Source organism: Poecile atricapillus, chromosome 10 (assembly GCF_030490865.1).
Source record: "Poecile atricapillus isolate bPoeAtr1 chromosome 10, bPoeAtr1.hap1, whole genome shotgun sequence".
In the NCBI taxonomy this organism is placed as follows: domain Eukaryota; kingdom Metazoa; phylum Chordata; class Aves; order Passeriformes; family Paridae; genus Poecile; species Poecile atricapillus.
This window is the reverse complement of record NC_081258.1, coordinates 9,293,298-9,308,901: the sequence shown is the minus strand read 5'-3', so window position 1 is coordinate 9,308,901 and position 15,604 is coordinate 9,293,298. Positions and strand designations below refer to the sequence as shown.

Below are 15,604 nucleotides of genomic sequence, written 5' to 3'. Positions count from 1 at the left end.
GCATGATGCTGTCTTACAGTGTTAGTGACAAGAGTAAAGAACTACATGTGGATTTACAACTTACTGTGTCCTACAACAAGCCCCAGAGGCTCCCTACATCAAGCAGCTATTCTGTGATATATCATTGTCTGTGCCTGGTGCCAGGTGTCTTGTTGTCTGACAAAAAGTGGCTAAAAAGTCACAAGCTTTGTCATTTGGCTTGTGTGTTTAACCCACCTGCATTAGTCTGGGTTTAGCTCCAGCATTTTATTGTGCTTTTTTTTTTTTTTCTTCCTTCACCCCTTTCCTCCCATGGGTCGGAATAGTCTCAGGTAAAGTTGTTTCTTCAGATTCTCAAGTGAATATAGAGGGTTTTAAAGCAAATTAGCACATCAATGAAGCGGACAGAAGTAGGTTTTGGCTGGGTCTCTGAGCATTTCATGAGGTCCTCTTCTGTTGTTGATAACTTTACAGGTTGTCTGTTTCAAACAGCAGCAGAGCTATATATGGATATTGCCAGCTTGGAAGCAGCTGATTTTTCTAAACTACTGTACGGTAGGAACTAGTTTATAATTAAAGTCTTGCAGTTGCTCCTTTTAAATGCCCTGTAACTTGTACACTAGGCTTACGTTTGAAATGAGGTACTGTAACTGTTTCATGCTAGTGTATAATTTTGCATTTTCTTATATTTCACCTGCTACAAGAATTACAATTGCCATGCAACCCTATTTGTGGGATGCTTATCCAGAAACCATCTACAGCAGCTTGTCAACAAGTGACGATGTCTCATGAATGTTTTTGTCAGGTGGCACTTTTTACTTCCCACTGACAAAGAGAGATGTCATATATACATTTCCAAAATGAGCCCTTCCCAAAATTGTAATATTTGGTTGCACCTGATTGGCAAGTCAGATATTTTTCTCTTTTTGCTGCTGCTGTTGTTACATCTTTAAATTAATGAATTACTGATTGTCCTCCACAAAAGAAACTGAAATACAGTTGTGAAAAAGCAGTGTGGAAACTTAATTATACACCTAGTTTATACAGCTGTGTGTCTAATGACCTACTGGCCCTAATTACTGTGTCGTGGTTCAGTCTGAGTGCTCTTGTCCTTGCCAGAATTCTGCTCCTTTCTCTTAACCTGACTAGTGTTTCAAGCTTAAAAAAATAACAAGTTTCCTTTTTTTGTTCTTTTCTGCGTTGTCGTGCTGAAATGCAGTTTCCCTTCTTTCCAGAGGTCATAGCAGTGTTTTAAAATTGGCACCAGAAAAGCTCAATAATATCACAAACTGTAAAAACATGGATTTTCCCTGGAGTCCCCAGTTCTTGCTGTCTAGATCTGAAAATGGGCACCGGGGCAGTGTTTTTATTGTCAATCACTCGGAGGGCTGCAAGCGCAGGCTCCTGTCCTCCGTTTGTCACAGATGTCCCCTCTCCAGGTGCAGGGACAGCACAGGGCTCCCCAGGGCTCGGCAGCCACCTTGGCCACAGTGTCCAGGCGCTGCACATCTCCCTGCCCGCAGTGTCTGTGCCCTCCGTGCTCAGAGCTCCGAAACCCCGCATTGCTGCAGGGGTACACGTGGCTGGGTGGGCTGGGGTCCGGCTCCCCTGACTGCTGTCACCACACAGGTGATGTTTGAGTTTACCTGGAGGTTCCCAGCCAGCCTGAAAAGAGGCTTTTTCAAGGACTTCTGCTTGCACGTGCCAGAAAATCAGCGTGCTGATAAGGAACTGTGCTGACTGGCTTGCTGCGCAGGTGCTCAGTGAAATACGTATTTATCGTGTAGAGCATAAAGCGCATTCCCCCATCTGAATGGGGATCTGAAGACACACAGAAGCACAGCTGCAAATTTCATGTGGCACAGGGCGTGCAGCAGCCCTGGCCGTGCCGAGGTTTCGCAGCACATCCCGGGCAGCGTGTGCTGAGGCTCTGCCCCCGCACATGGCAAACGCGCTCCAGCGCAGCGGGTCGTGAGCTGCGTGTGTCTGACAAAGTTGTGCCGAGTGTTGTGCTCCCCAACAGCGCTGCCTGCCCACACCGGAGGGTCACCCACAGGCAAAGGTAGGTGAGAGCCCGGCTGTGCCCAGCCCCTCGGCACGGCCGCGTGGCAGCGGGGCTGAGCCGCCGCTCTCCTTTCTCCGTCTCCACTGGCTTTTGCAGGCATGCCAGTGCCTGTAAGGATTTGTGGTGGGGGGACATGTGAATTCCAAACAATGCCTGCTCGCCATAAACACCCAGCTGGGGATTTGCTCTGCGGCCTCACGGAGGGTCCCAGAGTGGGCGCTGAGCCCGGGGCAGAGCTGGGCAGTGTGCTCACTGATAAGAGTGTGCCAGTGTGCCGGGCGCCATCCCCTGCAAATCGCCACCGCCACCTTTGTGCCGCTGCCCCTGGGGATGGTGGCGAGGGAGGCAGCACCAGGCGCTGCGTGTGCAGATAGGAGCGCTGCCAGCGCGGCTGCGGGCGGCTTGGTTGCATGTCACCAAAACCCCTGGCAGGAGGGAGGTAATGAGCTCTCCCCACCCCTTTCTCAGCCCCCACATAGCCAGCAGTCACTGTGCATGGCCCGGCTATGCGTTCTGAGGCTGCACAAGATTTCTTAGCAATGAGAATGTCTTTCCTCAAGCAGCATATGTTTTTCACACAGGAAAACCATTTTCCTTGTCATTTTTAAACATATGGCCCAGTGAGGAGCTAAGGATGACAAGTTAGCCTGCTTGTATTGGCAAGGGACTGTTTCATTCTTGCTACTTTAATTGAGTTCTTTTATCTGCTTTTATCTAGTTCAAAAAGTAGTCTTGCAAAGTAAGCACAGGTATGCATGGAAATGGATAAATGAGAAAGTGCATATTTCAAATGAGGCCTCTTAAAGGAAACGTGTCCTTTGGATATCTTGAACAGGTTGGCCCTGGCTGGCTGAGAAGTCAGTCTCTTCTCCTTCACTGCATCGGCAACAGCGAGACGCACAGGGACCGAAGCACCCCAAATGCTGTGAAGCAAGAGCTGTGCTGGCTGCTGGCCATGGCAGCTCCTGTGTGCAGCAGGAGCTGTGTTTGGGGAGCTGGAGCCTGCCCAGTTCCCCCTGCACCAGCTCAGGCCTCACACAACAATTCTGGGGCACCAGGGGTGCCGGAGCTCCACCTCCCCTTCTCCTCCTGCTTCAGATTTCTGTTTGCAAGGGTAGTCCACTGCCACGGTACAGCAGAGGGAGGGTTGTGGGGGTCTACATAGGGCAGATTTCTTTCTCAGCATACAGAAATCTAAGTAAATAATAAATGTGTTTTATTAAAAAAAAAAAAAAAAAAAAAAAGGAGGAGGGAAGGGTTTCAGTGCAAAGAGTTCCTTCCCAAGCTGGAGCCTGGTGAGAGCTACAAGAGCAGCTGTGCCTGCAGGAAGGAGGATCCCTGTTTGCCATAAGCAGGTCCCAGCATTCAGAGGGTTGTAGACAAAACCCAGTCTATGATATGAAACTCAATTGAGAGCTACAGTGAGGATAGCCCGGAGACTACAATAGATATGTGCTTGTTACAAAGTGGCCTTTAATAAAGCCTTAGAGAGCTGAATGGAGGATGTGCTGGGGTTGTCCTGTCTCAGATGGACAAGAGCATGGATTATTTCTGGCTAGGATGCTGCTGAAGGGCATGCATTGCCTTCCTGTGGGTTGTTGAGGGACAAAACTGATGGCCATATCAACAGCCTTGGCAGATTCAGAGCCATTGAGATCTTCAGACTGCACATGTAGGCAGTGAAAAATAGATGCACTGACAGTTTGGGTTTTTCTCCTGATTTCTTCCCCTATCCCATCGCAGACAATTGGGTAAGTACTCTTCATATAAGGATGGCTGTACTGAGCCAGCCTGATGGTCCCACAGTGCTGTTTCCCCAGAATGTTTTCCTAGTTGCCAGCAAACTTATTTCAGCACTTTGTGGTTCTTTTTATTTAAATAATTCAGACAATTTTCTTCCATGAATTTCCATTTTGAAGTGCAGTTAGCTTTTCCTGTGGTGGGGACCCAGAGTTCAACTACACACTGGGGAAAAACATCACTTTTTGTTCACTTCACTTTTGTCACCTGCTATCATTTGATACTCTGGTTCTTCTGGTGAAGGAGACAGTGAGTGTTTGCCCCTTTCCACCTTCTCCTCATGTCTGAGCAGGCTTCTTTTGCTGCTCCCTCCTGTCTCTAAGTCCCTGTTTGCAATCCTTTTATTTTATCCTCGTGTGCCTTGGCCCAGAGTGAGATGGATGTGGTGAGGCATGGCTGGTAGGAGAGTGAGGGGGTCAGCTATCTCCTCCATCACTTGTGCCAGAGATGTGGTCACACTGGCGTGTCTGTCCTGGCTCCCAAGCAGGAGGTGAGGGATAGGGCTTGTCCTAGTGTGAAGACCTGGCAGACAGAAAGATGGTGTCTGGCCATGTAGGGGAAAAACAATTAAGACTTCAATGTTTATTAAGAGAAAAGCAACCAGCAGTGCATTTCAAGCACTCATCACACAGCATAATTTTGCTGTTGGAAGTAGTAGGATTAAACAAGTCTTTCTAATGTTGATTTCTTTGAATTTGCGGCATATAATTTAAAAAAAAATCAATTAAAAACGAAGGAAGTGTGTGTACAAACATTGTCAAGAATCCCTATCTTTCATTTTTTTAAAACAAGCTCTAGAAAAAAATCCCCACAGAAGTTCTGTAGCGCATATTTGAATGCTTTTGTTGTAGCCTCATTAAACTTGGCTTGTCTGCAGATACAGCTGGCATGTTATTAACTGTGCTCCAGGCTTGGGGAAGCCAGAAAGCAGCCTCCACCCCCTGGTGCCGGCTGGCTTTAGGGAAACGTGCCAGCATGGGTTGGTCCTCTTCAGCTGGCTGGCTCTGGGAGCGCTCGCTGAGCATCTCCGCATGGCCCCTGGGTGCGGGAGCCCGGGCTCGGCCTGTCCCCAGCGCCCGCCGTGGGCTCCCGGGGACCGGCCGGCAGTGCAGCCCTGGCCCCTGGGAGCGGCAGGGACACCCCCAGGTACGTGTCCTCCTGGGGACAGCCTCAGCCGGGTGCCTGTGTGCTCCGTGGGCGTCTCACGCCTTTCTTTGCCGTAGGCTGGCAAGAAGCAAACTAGGGATCATCTGCCAAGCAGTTCCTCTGTTCTCAACAAACTGCGTATTGGACTGAACCACTCAAATAAACTGAATAAGGGAAATATTTTCTCTGCACCTGCTGGAGAGGCTGTTGCTCTCCAAGCTGGGCTTGCACATCAGAGGACCTCCATCAGAGGTCCAAGCAGCTTCTGACTTTCTTCAAAGCTTTGGCAGCAAGTATGTACATTTTGAATGCTGTTTCATGTAAGTAATTTTAGTAGGTGCTTTTAAGAGTAGGGTAAATTTTATAATTTCATATATAAATTAAAATTGTTGAAAATATACTCAGTAGAAATTTCAGTAAATTACATTTATTAAATATAGGTAATGTTATTCAAACATCTTGCTTATTACAAGCAGTTTTCATTGTCTTAACTAATGAAAATTTGATTTGGCATTTTCAAGGCGCTTGGTCTGTTCGCTCTAAATACTTTGTAGGGTATTCAAGCACTTAGTAATCTTTAAACATTCTAGCAACCTCTTCCTGACACAAAGAATTGTTATTTTTATTAAAAAGTTGTTATTCTAATTTGGCTTAAGTTTTGACTGCTACTGGACTGCTTCCTTCCTTCCTTCCATCTCCTGCCTTATACTGGAAAAAGGTTTGTGTTGTCTTTGGGAGCTGACATTGCTGACAATTAAAGGGATTGATTTTTAGTCTGTGCAGCTCCCAGATCTGGTGCCCTATGGAGCTGCACAAGCTTTATGTCAACATAAGGGGAACAAGAGGTCAGCGTTTAGGGGAGAACTCAAGACCTTCCCCATTAATAGCCTGAGTTATTTTGGATGAAAATTACTGTAGCTGCACTTATTAGCTTAATGGCATGCATGAAATTGATGGAACAGCCAAGGTCTTTAATCCAGGTGGGTTTTGTTGCTGGTGACATCAGTAATGTTGGGAGTGAACTTCCCCTTGAAAACATCATTTTTTTGGCATGTGGGTCCATCTCTTCCTTAGGTTTCCTTGAAAATCGTTCTCAGCCATAATGATGAAAGACTTTTTGGCTCCTCTTTTTGTTGCTACTCAATTACTGTTACACTTGCTGAGGAGGACATAAGGAAAGGCTGAAGAAGCCCATTGCTTTTCTCTTCTCCAGGGAATCTGTTACATTAAACATTTGAATAGATTTTTGAACATAATTCCCAGTCATTTCCTCTACAGTGAACTCAGTTCACTCATGCAGACTTTGTACTTAATGATATCTCTTAAAATAAATGAGATTTGATATAATTTATACTAAACGGTCATTTTAGAAATCTACATTTACTAATTATTCATTAGAAAATTCAGGAAGAGAGAAGTAAATCCCCTTCATGAACTTGCAGTCTACAGAAATATAAATACACAGGCATGTGTTTATTTTCTTCGAGCAAAACTGAATAGAGGTAATTTACCAGACTCCAAGAGTAGTGCAGGCAGGTTTGAAGTACATTGTTCAATCTTCATCAATCAAACATAGCAACCAACCAAGCCCAAATCAGCCAAAAATCCACCATGCATCTAGAACAGTTATTTATGGTAGTACTTAGCTTGTGGTCTGTCTCTGCATCATTTGGGATTGTGCTTTTGTGCTTTCTGTGTGCTTGGGGTGGCTGCTATCTGCCCTTTCCTCTCCCTGTTGCCTGTGCACGTGTCCCTGTTGTCCCTCCTCGAAGGTTTTTTCCTTGCTTGCTCCTTTCTGGGCTGTCCCATGCTTGTTCCCAGCACTCTTCTCTCTGTTGCTGTGCTGGCATTTGCCCTTTCCCAGCCCCGCATGAAGCAGAGTCACTCACAGTTTGTACATTTAAGTTACACCTTGCTGTGTTACTGGTTTCTTCTTGACTCTCAGCTGCAGTTGCTCTCTTGTCCATTGTCCAGAGCTGGCTCTTCCCTTGAGCTCCGTGCACGTGCAGAGCCTTCCTTGAACCATCCTGTGGGGACCTGCAGATCTGCTCGGGGTGCTGGGGGAAATCACACTGCTCCTCTTGCTGCTTTGGAGGCAGGCTCAGCTAGGTTCAGATGAACTAAAGATATGTGCTAGTCAAATCTTTGTTCACAAAACTGAGAAAATTAATTTGCATTCAGACTGCATCCAGATCCAACCTGGATAGCTGCTTGATATCACCTTACAGCCCTTCACTGCTCCTTCCTCTCTTACAGACACTTGTCATGGTTTGTTTTACAAGAGCTGTTCCATGTAGGAACTGTATTCCAAGGTGTTTCAATGGTACTGTATGTAACTGGGTTTGATTTGGACCAGGGCCTCTCATACATATAAATAAAGCAGATAGCATTCCTTGCTTTTTATGGAGGATAAACTGTCATCTTTAGGAGGCAGTCATGATGCTGTTGCACCCTTCGCACAAAATAAGACAAATTCAACCCAACACTTAAAACAAAAGGAAATGAAAATGAGTAGGATTTTCTTGTCTCATAGCTTAAATGAGAGAATACTGAGTTTGTCAGCCAGAAAACTGGAAATGGGAGGGAAGATGCTTTCTCTCGATAGCTAGGTATGCATATCTGTATAACTACATTTGTAATGTACAAAATGCCTCATTTTAGGTTAATCAGTTCAGTTTTGAAGACTTGACTAGCTAAAATTGACTATTGAAAATAACATCATTACTTTGGGGAGAATCTCTCTCAATTAAAAGAGGAAAAAGGAAAGCCAATTCTTACAGCAAGTTGGGGGAGAGTGATTTTGCAAGTGGCATTGGAGCTGGAAAAAGTGCAGTCAGAGTTAGCAAAACTCCCTGTTTTTCCAGAGGCTGCCACAGTAATTGGCCGTGCATGTCTGGATTGCCGAGTGACAGGCAGGAGGCTCAGCTCTCGGAGAGCTTGGCCTCTCCGAGCAGAGAGGAGAGGAAAGGAAGGGAGGATGGGGAGAAAAAACAATTTGTGAACTTGCCCCTTTTGAGATAGAAACTGCTCTTCTCCTGTGCCCAGGATCATCACAAACAGCCAGCAGCTGCATCCCACTCTGCTTTTGCTGTCAGCAAATGTCACTGCAGAAACCTCCGTAGTTTCAAGGAGCCACTGTTTGTACACAGGGAATAGAGGAAACTCATGGAAATTTTGTGGTGTGTGGGCTGCTCTGGCTTTTTACTCTGAGGATGGAAGATCTTCACAAATGTTTTAAATTAGACTATCCTTGATAATTCTGGTGGTATGGACCCCAACCAAAATTTCAGGGGGAAAAAAAAGTTGCTCTGTTAAAGCAGACATGAAAAAAAACGAAGGGCTTAACTTTTGTCCTGAGGGTGATAAAACAGCACCACACAGCTGAAAATCAATCTGACCTTCACCCACGTGATGCTGTTGTCTCAGTCTGTCTTTCATTTCCTTTGGTTGAGTGAAGGCCACGGCATTCAGTAGGGAGAAAAGCCAGAGGGAGGTGTGGAGAATCCTGTTTTCTCTGGAAAGGCTTCGGTGCTTGCATAAGTTTACTCTATAAAGTGAGTTGCTGTAAGACTTTCAATTATTTCATTAAATTAATTAAAAAAAAATATTATTCTCTTAATAGGCAGCAATCACATTAAGATAAAGAAGATATGTGCTGTAAAAAAAAACAACCCATGTTTGTTATGTAAACCATTCTGTTTTAATTAAACCTAGAATTAGTTGTTGCTTTTAAATGAAGGTTTCATGCAGCAACAGGAAACCTGCACATTCATTTAAAACACAGAAATTTGTACCCAAAGGGGAGAAAAAAGGCAATTATTTTTTCCAGAGATATTTGAACATTTCGTTGTGAGGTTTGCACAAACAAAGGAAAGGTACCCAGATACCAAGATATTTACATAAATAAATCAACAATTAAGGCTTGTGTATAAGCAATATTATTGATTTTCAAAACAGAGGTACAGTTTCAATTTGTGAATTACTCATTTTGCACAACATCTTGCAGAAGTGGTTCCCACCTCATTTTCCTGAAGATGGAGAAAGAACTGAATGAATGGGTAAAATCTGTGCAGAATTTAATGCCACTAAACAACAGAATCAAGAAAAGGGAAAACTACATGCATCATCTTGATGTTATTTTTGACATCTTGAAAACAATTAAAAAGTGCAATTCAGAGCTGTTAATCCAATCCCCTGCTTCTTCCATCCTTGTTGAATTTAAATACAACTCAGAACCAAGAAGTTCCCAGCTATTTCTCTTGGAAAGCAATGTTTTCCACACTGGTTTTACAAAACTAAGATTACTGTAAATTCTGCCTACCCTAAACTGCAGTTTTTCAGATTCATTTCATTACACATGGATAATGCCCTTTCATGTCAGTCATAAACTACTCTGTTACTTTATATTTTTGTGCCATATATTCCCTAGCTACTGTAGCACAGAGAGAGAGAGGGAGGGCTACCTGTTACTTTTTTGTTCAATAATTGTTGCCTGTTTTAGGAAGGTCTATAAGAAAAGTCATCTTCTTGTTCAAAAGATAATGGCAGAGATTGGATGTGGCTGCAGAGATGAATCTCTGCTTCATAAAGGTTAAGAACTAAACAATTTGTTCATTAATCTATTTGGAATAATGGATATTAATTTGTGACTGTAGCATTTTATTTAAGTGCGGTTTGTCAGATGTACTGACCATCACAGATGCTTTTACATGATATTAAAAACCCCAAAATGGTGAATATAGAAGATGTTGAGACCTTTCCTTGGCAAGCTCTGCTACTCAGATCTCCGTACGATATGCCAAAATGCTATTTGCATAAATATAGAATTTAATAAGTTATCATTCTGATTAACGTCATTAACTGCTTAACTACTGTAGAAATTGGCTTCAAAGTTGCTTGTTGGTAGCTGTTGCTCTCCACGTCATTCCATTTGCTGTCTCACTGGGGATAATGGTATGCAAGGGAAAGCAAGAAGGTCAAGGATCTTTTTGTTTAGTCTCTTTGCACATTAAAAGTTCTATTATGTGTTTGTATTGCATGTGGTTTCCAGTCGGTTGGCTACAATGCTTTCAAGACCCATTGATGATGAGTTTGTGAGGCTAAATATATCTTGTGGATTATGACTACCAAGCTATCACTTTGTGCAGCAGTCAGGGCCAATATTTAACAAGCGTTTTTCAGATTGAGGAATTTTGAAACTGAGTCAAATGATCTTACAAAAGGGGTTAACAAAAATGCCAATACAGAAGATGACAGCAAATGCTAGGCCAGCACTAGCTGTGGGGGTGTTTGGGGCTCTGCTATGCTGTTTGTGGGGGAAGTGGTTCTTAGGTTGGGGTTTTTATGGGTTTTCTGGGAGTGGGGGAGGGCTGTGCTATTGTTGTGAATGACACAGCGGCCACAAAGCTGAATGGGTTGAAAAAACAAGTGGTGTCCTCTCCAGCCATCCCTTTCTCTGGCCCGGCAAGGCGTAGGTGCAGCGTGGGGCAGTGCGGGGCCCGTGTGGCTCCCGCTGCCCTGAGTGTCCCGCAGGAGCGGAGCCTCCTCTGACTGTCCCCCTCCTCTGACTGTCCCCCTCCTCTGACTGTCCCCCTCCTCTGATTGTCCCCCTCTTCTGACTGTCCCCCTCCCCTGACTGTCCTCCTCCCCTGACTGTCCCCCTCCTCTGACTGTCCCCCTCCTCTGATTGTCCCCCTCCTCTGACTGTCCCCCTCTTCTCACTGTCCCCCTCCTCTGACTGTCCCCCTCCTCTGACTGTCCCCCTCCTCTGAGTGTCCCCCTCTTCTGAGTGTCCCCCTCCTCTGACTGTCCCCCTCTTCTGACTGTCCCCCTCCCCTGACTGTCCCCCTCCTCTGACTGTCCCCCTCCTCTGAGTGTCCCCCTCTTCTGACTGTCCCCCTCCTCTGACTGTCCTCCTCCCCTGACTGTCCCCCTCCCCTGACTGTCCCCCTCCTCTGAGTGTCCCCCTCCTCTGAGTGTCCCCCTCTTCTCACTGTCCCCCTCTTATGACTGTCCCCCTCCTCTGAGTGTCCCCCTCCTCTGACTGTCCCCCTCTTCTGACTGTCCCCCTCCTCTGACTGTCCCCCTCTTCTGACTGTCCCCCTCCTCTGACTGTCCCCCTCCCCTGACTGTCCCCCTCCTCTGAGTGTCCCCTGCGGCTGGCAGGGTTCCTCTGGGACCTTGCTGCTGCTGCTGCCCGACATTTAAGGGAATGCAAAGCCAGACTGCAGGATGCAGCCACGTCTTAAGGGCTGGCACAGCCGCCTTGCTTGTTTTCACTCTCTAGCTAGTAGACTGACCTTTTAAAAAAACAGTTTCAGCTGCTGTGAAACACTGACAATAGCTTTAATAGATTTCATTTTAGAATTAAATAGCTCTGGTTCCGTTTCGATAATGTAAACTAGCAGCCATGAGCATGCTTTAGCTGATTGTTTCAGGCTGTGTACAAACTCAGGCAGACGTCACTGCCTCCTTGCCATGCGTTAGCGCAAGATGCTCACTTTCTTTAAAAATGAAAGCAGAGATTTTATTTTTTTTAAAGCAATTTTTGTTCTGACTGACTTCCTCTGAGTACCTTCACACCTGTCAAGTGAATCCAGCGTGCTTGTTCCCAAGGGCAAGCTGACATCTGGGAAATTCTGCCTCAGCCCCGACTGGTCCCCTTTGAAGCATCTTTGGTATTTTGAATTGAAATTGAGTTACACCATCACACATCATCCTTTGCATTATTCTGTTCTTCTCCAGTATACCCCTGCTTTTATAAATTTCAGTTTAAGTCCTGCTCTTGGGCTGTTTCAGGAGAGTTGCAGTTATCTGTAAGCTGTCTTGCTTTTCACTGTGGGGCTGGTAAGCTCAAAAACATCTGCAGGCAGGGTCAGTCCAGCTTGCTATTCTTCAGAGAATATTTACAAAGTTTCATAAGGCTTGGACCCATACCCACACCCATCCTAGATGCAGTGTCTACAGATTTATCCCCAGAGCCTCTTACAAGCATTGCTTGTATTACTATCTAGAGCTATCCCACTGCAGAAATCCTCAGGAGAGAGAAGTGGACAAGAGTACTTAGAAACATCTGTTAAAAATTCAGACAAACACTCCACTGTCACTAGAAGCAGTTGGGACGGGACAAATGAAATTTACCATGTGGTGCTACAGTAAAAAAGGGACTTTTTTTTTTTTTGTTCCTTCACTTTTCCTTAAAAATGGATAGTTTAGTCAATAGATACAGAAAAATGCCTCTGTAGAGCACACTTGGGGTGTATAGCTGCTTGTAACCAATGTCACAAACTGATTCCAGAGCCAAGCCTTGCGGTCTTGTGGGAGTGCTGTTTCCCGAGTGCTCACATTTGATTCATCACACGCTTTCTACTTGTTTCAAGAAACCCTGCATTAATTGTTCAGACCTAGAAAGTGGTGACATTAGGAAATAAATTGACTTCAACATGACTTTTCCATTGCTTAGGAAAAAGGGAAGAAAAAGTTGCAGCAACAAATCTAATGGATGAATTCTCCAACTGGTTGCTATTTTGTGTGTGGCTACATTCTGGATTCAGCGAGTACTTGATAAATATTGTCATTTGTCCTTGATGATGTGTCATGAAGTTACAGGCAATTTGGCAGAGAAAATAAGTTTTCTTGAGTATGAGGCCAGACTTGGGATGATGTGTTTCTCCACTGAAGTCCAGCTCAGCCCTCCACCCGACCCCATTCCCCACAGAGCACTCTCATCCCCCCTCCCCATCCTCTGCCTACCAGCAGGACAAGAAGCAGAATGAGCGGTGCTGTGCAGCCGGGTGACACACGTGTGCTGATTGCCTGGGACAGGCCCAAGGAGAGGCGTGAGTGCTGACTCTGCTCAGCCTTTCTCACAGCAGAGACATGAACTGGGGTCTCTGCCCTACCCAATCAAAGGCAGGTTTGCTGATCTTAGAGAAACTCAATTTCTATCCGAGAAACTCAATTTCTCTCATAGCCCTGTATCCCCAGTACGGTGTGATTCAAAAGTTAATAGGAAGGGACAAACAGTTAAGACATATGACAGGCAATATGATGACATAAACCTTGTTTTCTTAGGATGCCAGGCTGAAAAAATGAACACAAAGCTCCTGAGAATAACTGAGTCACTTCAGATTGAGACTTGATGGACAATGTTGGCTTTGTTATCACTCTGCAGGTAGCGAGGGGATAGGGTTAGGGAGAATTTCCAGAAAAGTAGGGGAGTTGTTATTAGAAGGGTAAAGCTTCCACTGCCACACATCCCCTGTAGTGGACCCTGCATTACCCTGGTCCCTCCTCCTTTTAGGAGCCTTTTGAGAAAAAGTCTTCTGTGACAGGAACATCTCTCAGGTCTTTTAATCTGTGAGCTGCCAGGTGAAAGAATGGGGCTAGGGAACAAAAGACGCTCAGATACTGCAGACAAGCTTTTGTAGGATCTGCCACGTCAGCTGTCTCTTATAAGGTCTGCTGTATTTTCTGTTGATGGTGCTCTTCCCCTGAGGATTTTCCCACACCTGGGAATGCCTGCCATAAGCCACACTGATATTTTCCTCAATGCCTTTCATTTCTGTGTACAGATGGAGCTGGGATATCACACACTGTCCTTGTCCTTATTCTGTTCTGCTCCTTGGCAGTCACAGCTTTCCTGGCTGGAAGCTTTCATCCCACCTCCCTCTCAGCCCTTTTCAGGAGGGGCTTTGCAATTATTTATAAGCTAGCTTGTCCTGTTTTCTGACATTTTCAGTGTAGTCCATGGAAGAGCAAAGCTAAGTATGTGTTCTCTGGTTTCACAGGGAGCAGAAAGCTTGAAGTAAATGGTGGTCTGAGTTAGCAAGATACTCTTCTATTTTTTAGGGTGTGGGGGACCCTCCCTTTAGATCAAAGGTCTTCTGGTTGAAAACGTTCTAGTGGCCTGTAACTACCTCTTGCCTTTAAAGTGTTTGGAGATCCTGGAGGGGCAGGCAGCTCACTTGTGCGCTTCTCAAGGGGAGGCTGTCTGTTCTGCTTATCTTGTATTCCTACTCCCCATCCCCAAGTGGGTTTTCTCTCTCCTTCCTCTTGTCACGTGTCAGAATAAGACATCCTGTGATTTACCTCACTCACCTTCCACTTGTGTGCTGAGGCTTGAGATTTTTCCAAAATACAAGAGGCAAAACTATAATGATTTGGGCCTCAGCACCGCTGGAGGCACCTTTAGATTTTTTGCCTGAGATAAATTTCTATTCAGGCTGAAGAGAGCAGCATTTTCTTGTTATGCTGCTGCTAATAGGTGAGAGGAGTGACTAACTTTTCTTCTGGAAGTATTAAAGTGGACAGGCTTGTCTGCTGCCCAGTGCTGCAGATGTACGTACTTGTACAGTCTATGATGTACTTACTAATTCACCCCCTCCTCCACCACATTGCTGTTTTGGTTGCCTACATGCATATGTGAGACAGAATTATAGGTCTCCCAGCTACCTTCTCTTCCAAAGAAAATTAAGGTACAAAGTCTCTTCTAAAGAGAGATGCATACCCTCTCCAACCTTATAAATATAGAAATGGATTTTTTTTTCTTTTTCTTTTGACCAGCCTTAGATAAAAAGTGATGGTTGCAGCTGAATCTCACTTTGAGTTTTTCATTAAAACTGTTCAAAGCAAACTACAGGGTGGAGGATCTCCTGTGAGCCAAAACTAACCTCCGTGTTCCTGCCAGTGAATCTGTATTGCCAAATTTCACACAGCCGTGTTCTCTAGCACCTCCTTTGAACACGAGTGTGGTTCTGGAGGCCGTTTTGAAGCTTCCACTTGAAACACTCTCTGGGAGCTAGTGGAGCATTTTCTGGCACTTAAGCATTTTCTGGCATTTTCTGTATCTGGTAGCTGTCTGTACTATAGAGGGCAATGAGTCATGGCTTGCTAAAGGAGAAAAAAGGATTTCTTGGAAAAGCTGAGATGGTTTTTCAGCTGGAAATGTTGGTGGTGTCTGTGGTAGAACTGGTGTGACAAGTTACCTCTGCAGTATTTCTAAGAATCACAGGTAGTGTAGTGGCTCATCTGAATACACTTTTTGTATGATTTTTGCAGCTAGTGACTTTCTCCTAGTATAGCATATTTCTTTCATATTTTTCAATATTTGGACTCCTGGATATGGGGATTTGTATTTTGCTATACTTCTATTCTTAATAACATACTTGAATTACAGAAGTGCAGAATTCCTCACCTTCTGCTGTAATCTTGAGGAATTACGGGTGTTCATCATCCCAAACAGTCAAGCACTTGTGCTGCAGACCTCACTGTGGGTCGGTTCCTTTCTGTAGTTTACCAGATCATTAATGTTTCAGTTGGCTGGCTCTGAATTCATGACAGCAGTGCATGTTAACAGAACTGAGTGTGCTGCTCCAGTCTCCCAGCCAGCCTGTGAGGCTGGCTTTGGGATCCAGCAGCAGTGCAGTGTGAGGTGGCCCTGCAGGGTGTGGATGTGTGTCTGAGCCAGCAGGTAATGGCACAGTGAGGGTGCTGCCTCGTGCTCCTTGGCTCAGGCAGGTCCCCAGGTCACCACACGGGATCCCTGCAGTGGGGCTGAACAGTCTGTGTTGGTTCCTTGGCTGCTGGGACTTCACTGAAATCACAAACTAAATT

At 45.2% G+C, this 15,604-nt stretch overlaps 1 protein-coding gene across 4 annotated transcripts in view; it reads left to right on the top strand.

The window, feature by feature from the left end:
* The window catches only part of ZNF423 (zinc finger protein 423), a 262,152-nt gene that overhangs the window by 105,804 nt on the left and 140,744 nt on the right, over positions 1 to 15,604 (top strand). For 3 of the 4 annotated variants that reach the window (XR_009278371.1, XM_058845963.1, XM_058845964.1), the window contains one exon: positions 454 to 534. The exons of the other annotated variant lie outside the window; for it this stretch is intronic. Coding sequence is in view for 2 of the 3 variants with exons in the window: in XM_058845963.1 (XP_058701946.1) it covers positions 454 to 534 (81 nt within the window). In the remaining variant the exon portion in view is untranslated. The remainder of the gene's footprint in view (positions 1 to 453; positions 535 to 15,604) is intronic. 4 annotated transcript variants of the gene reach the window in all.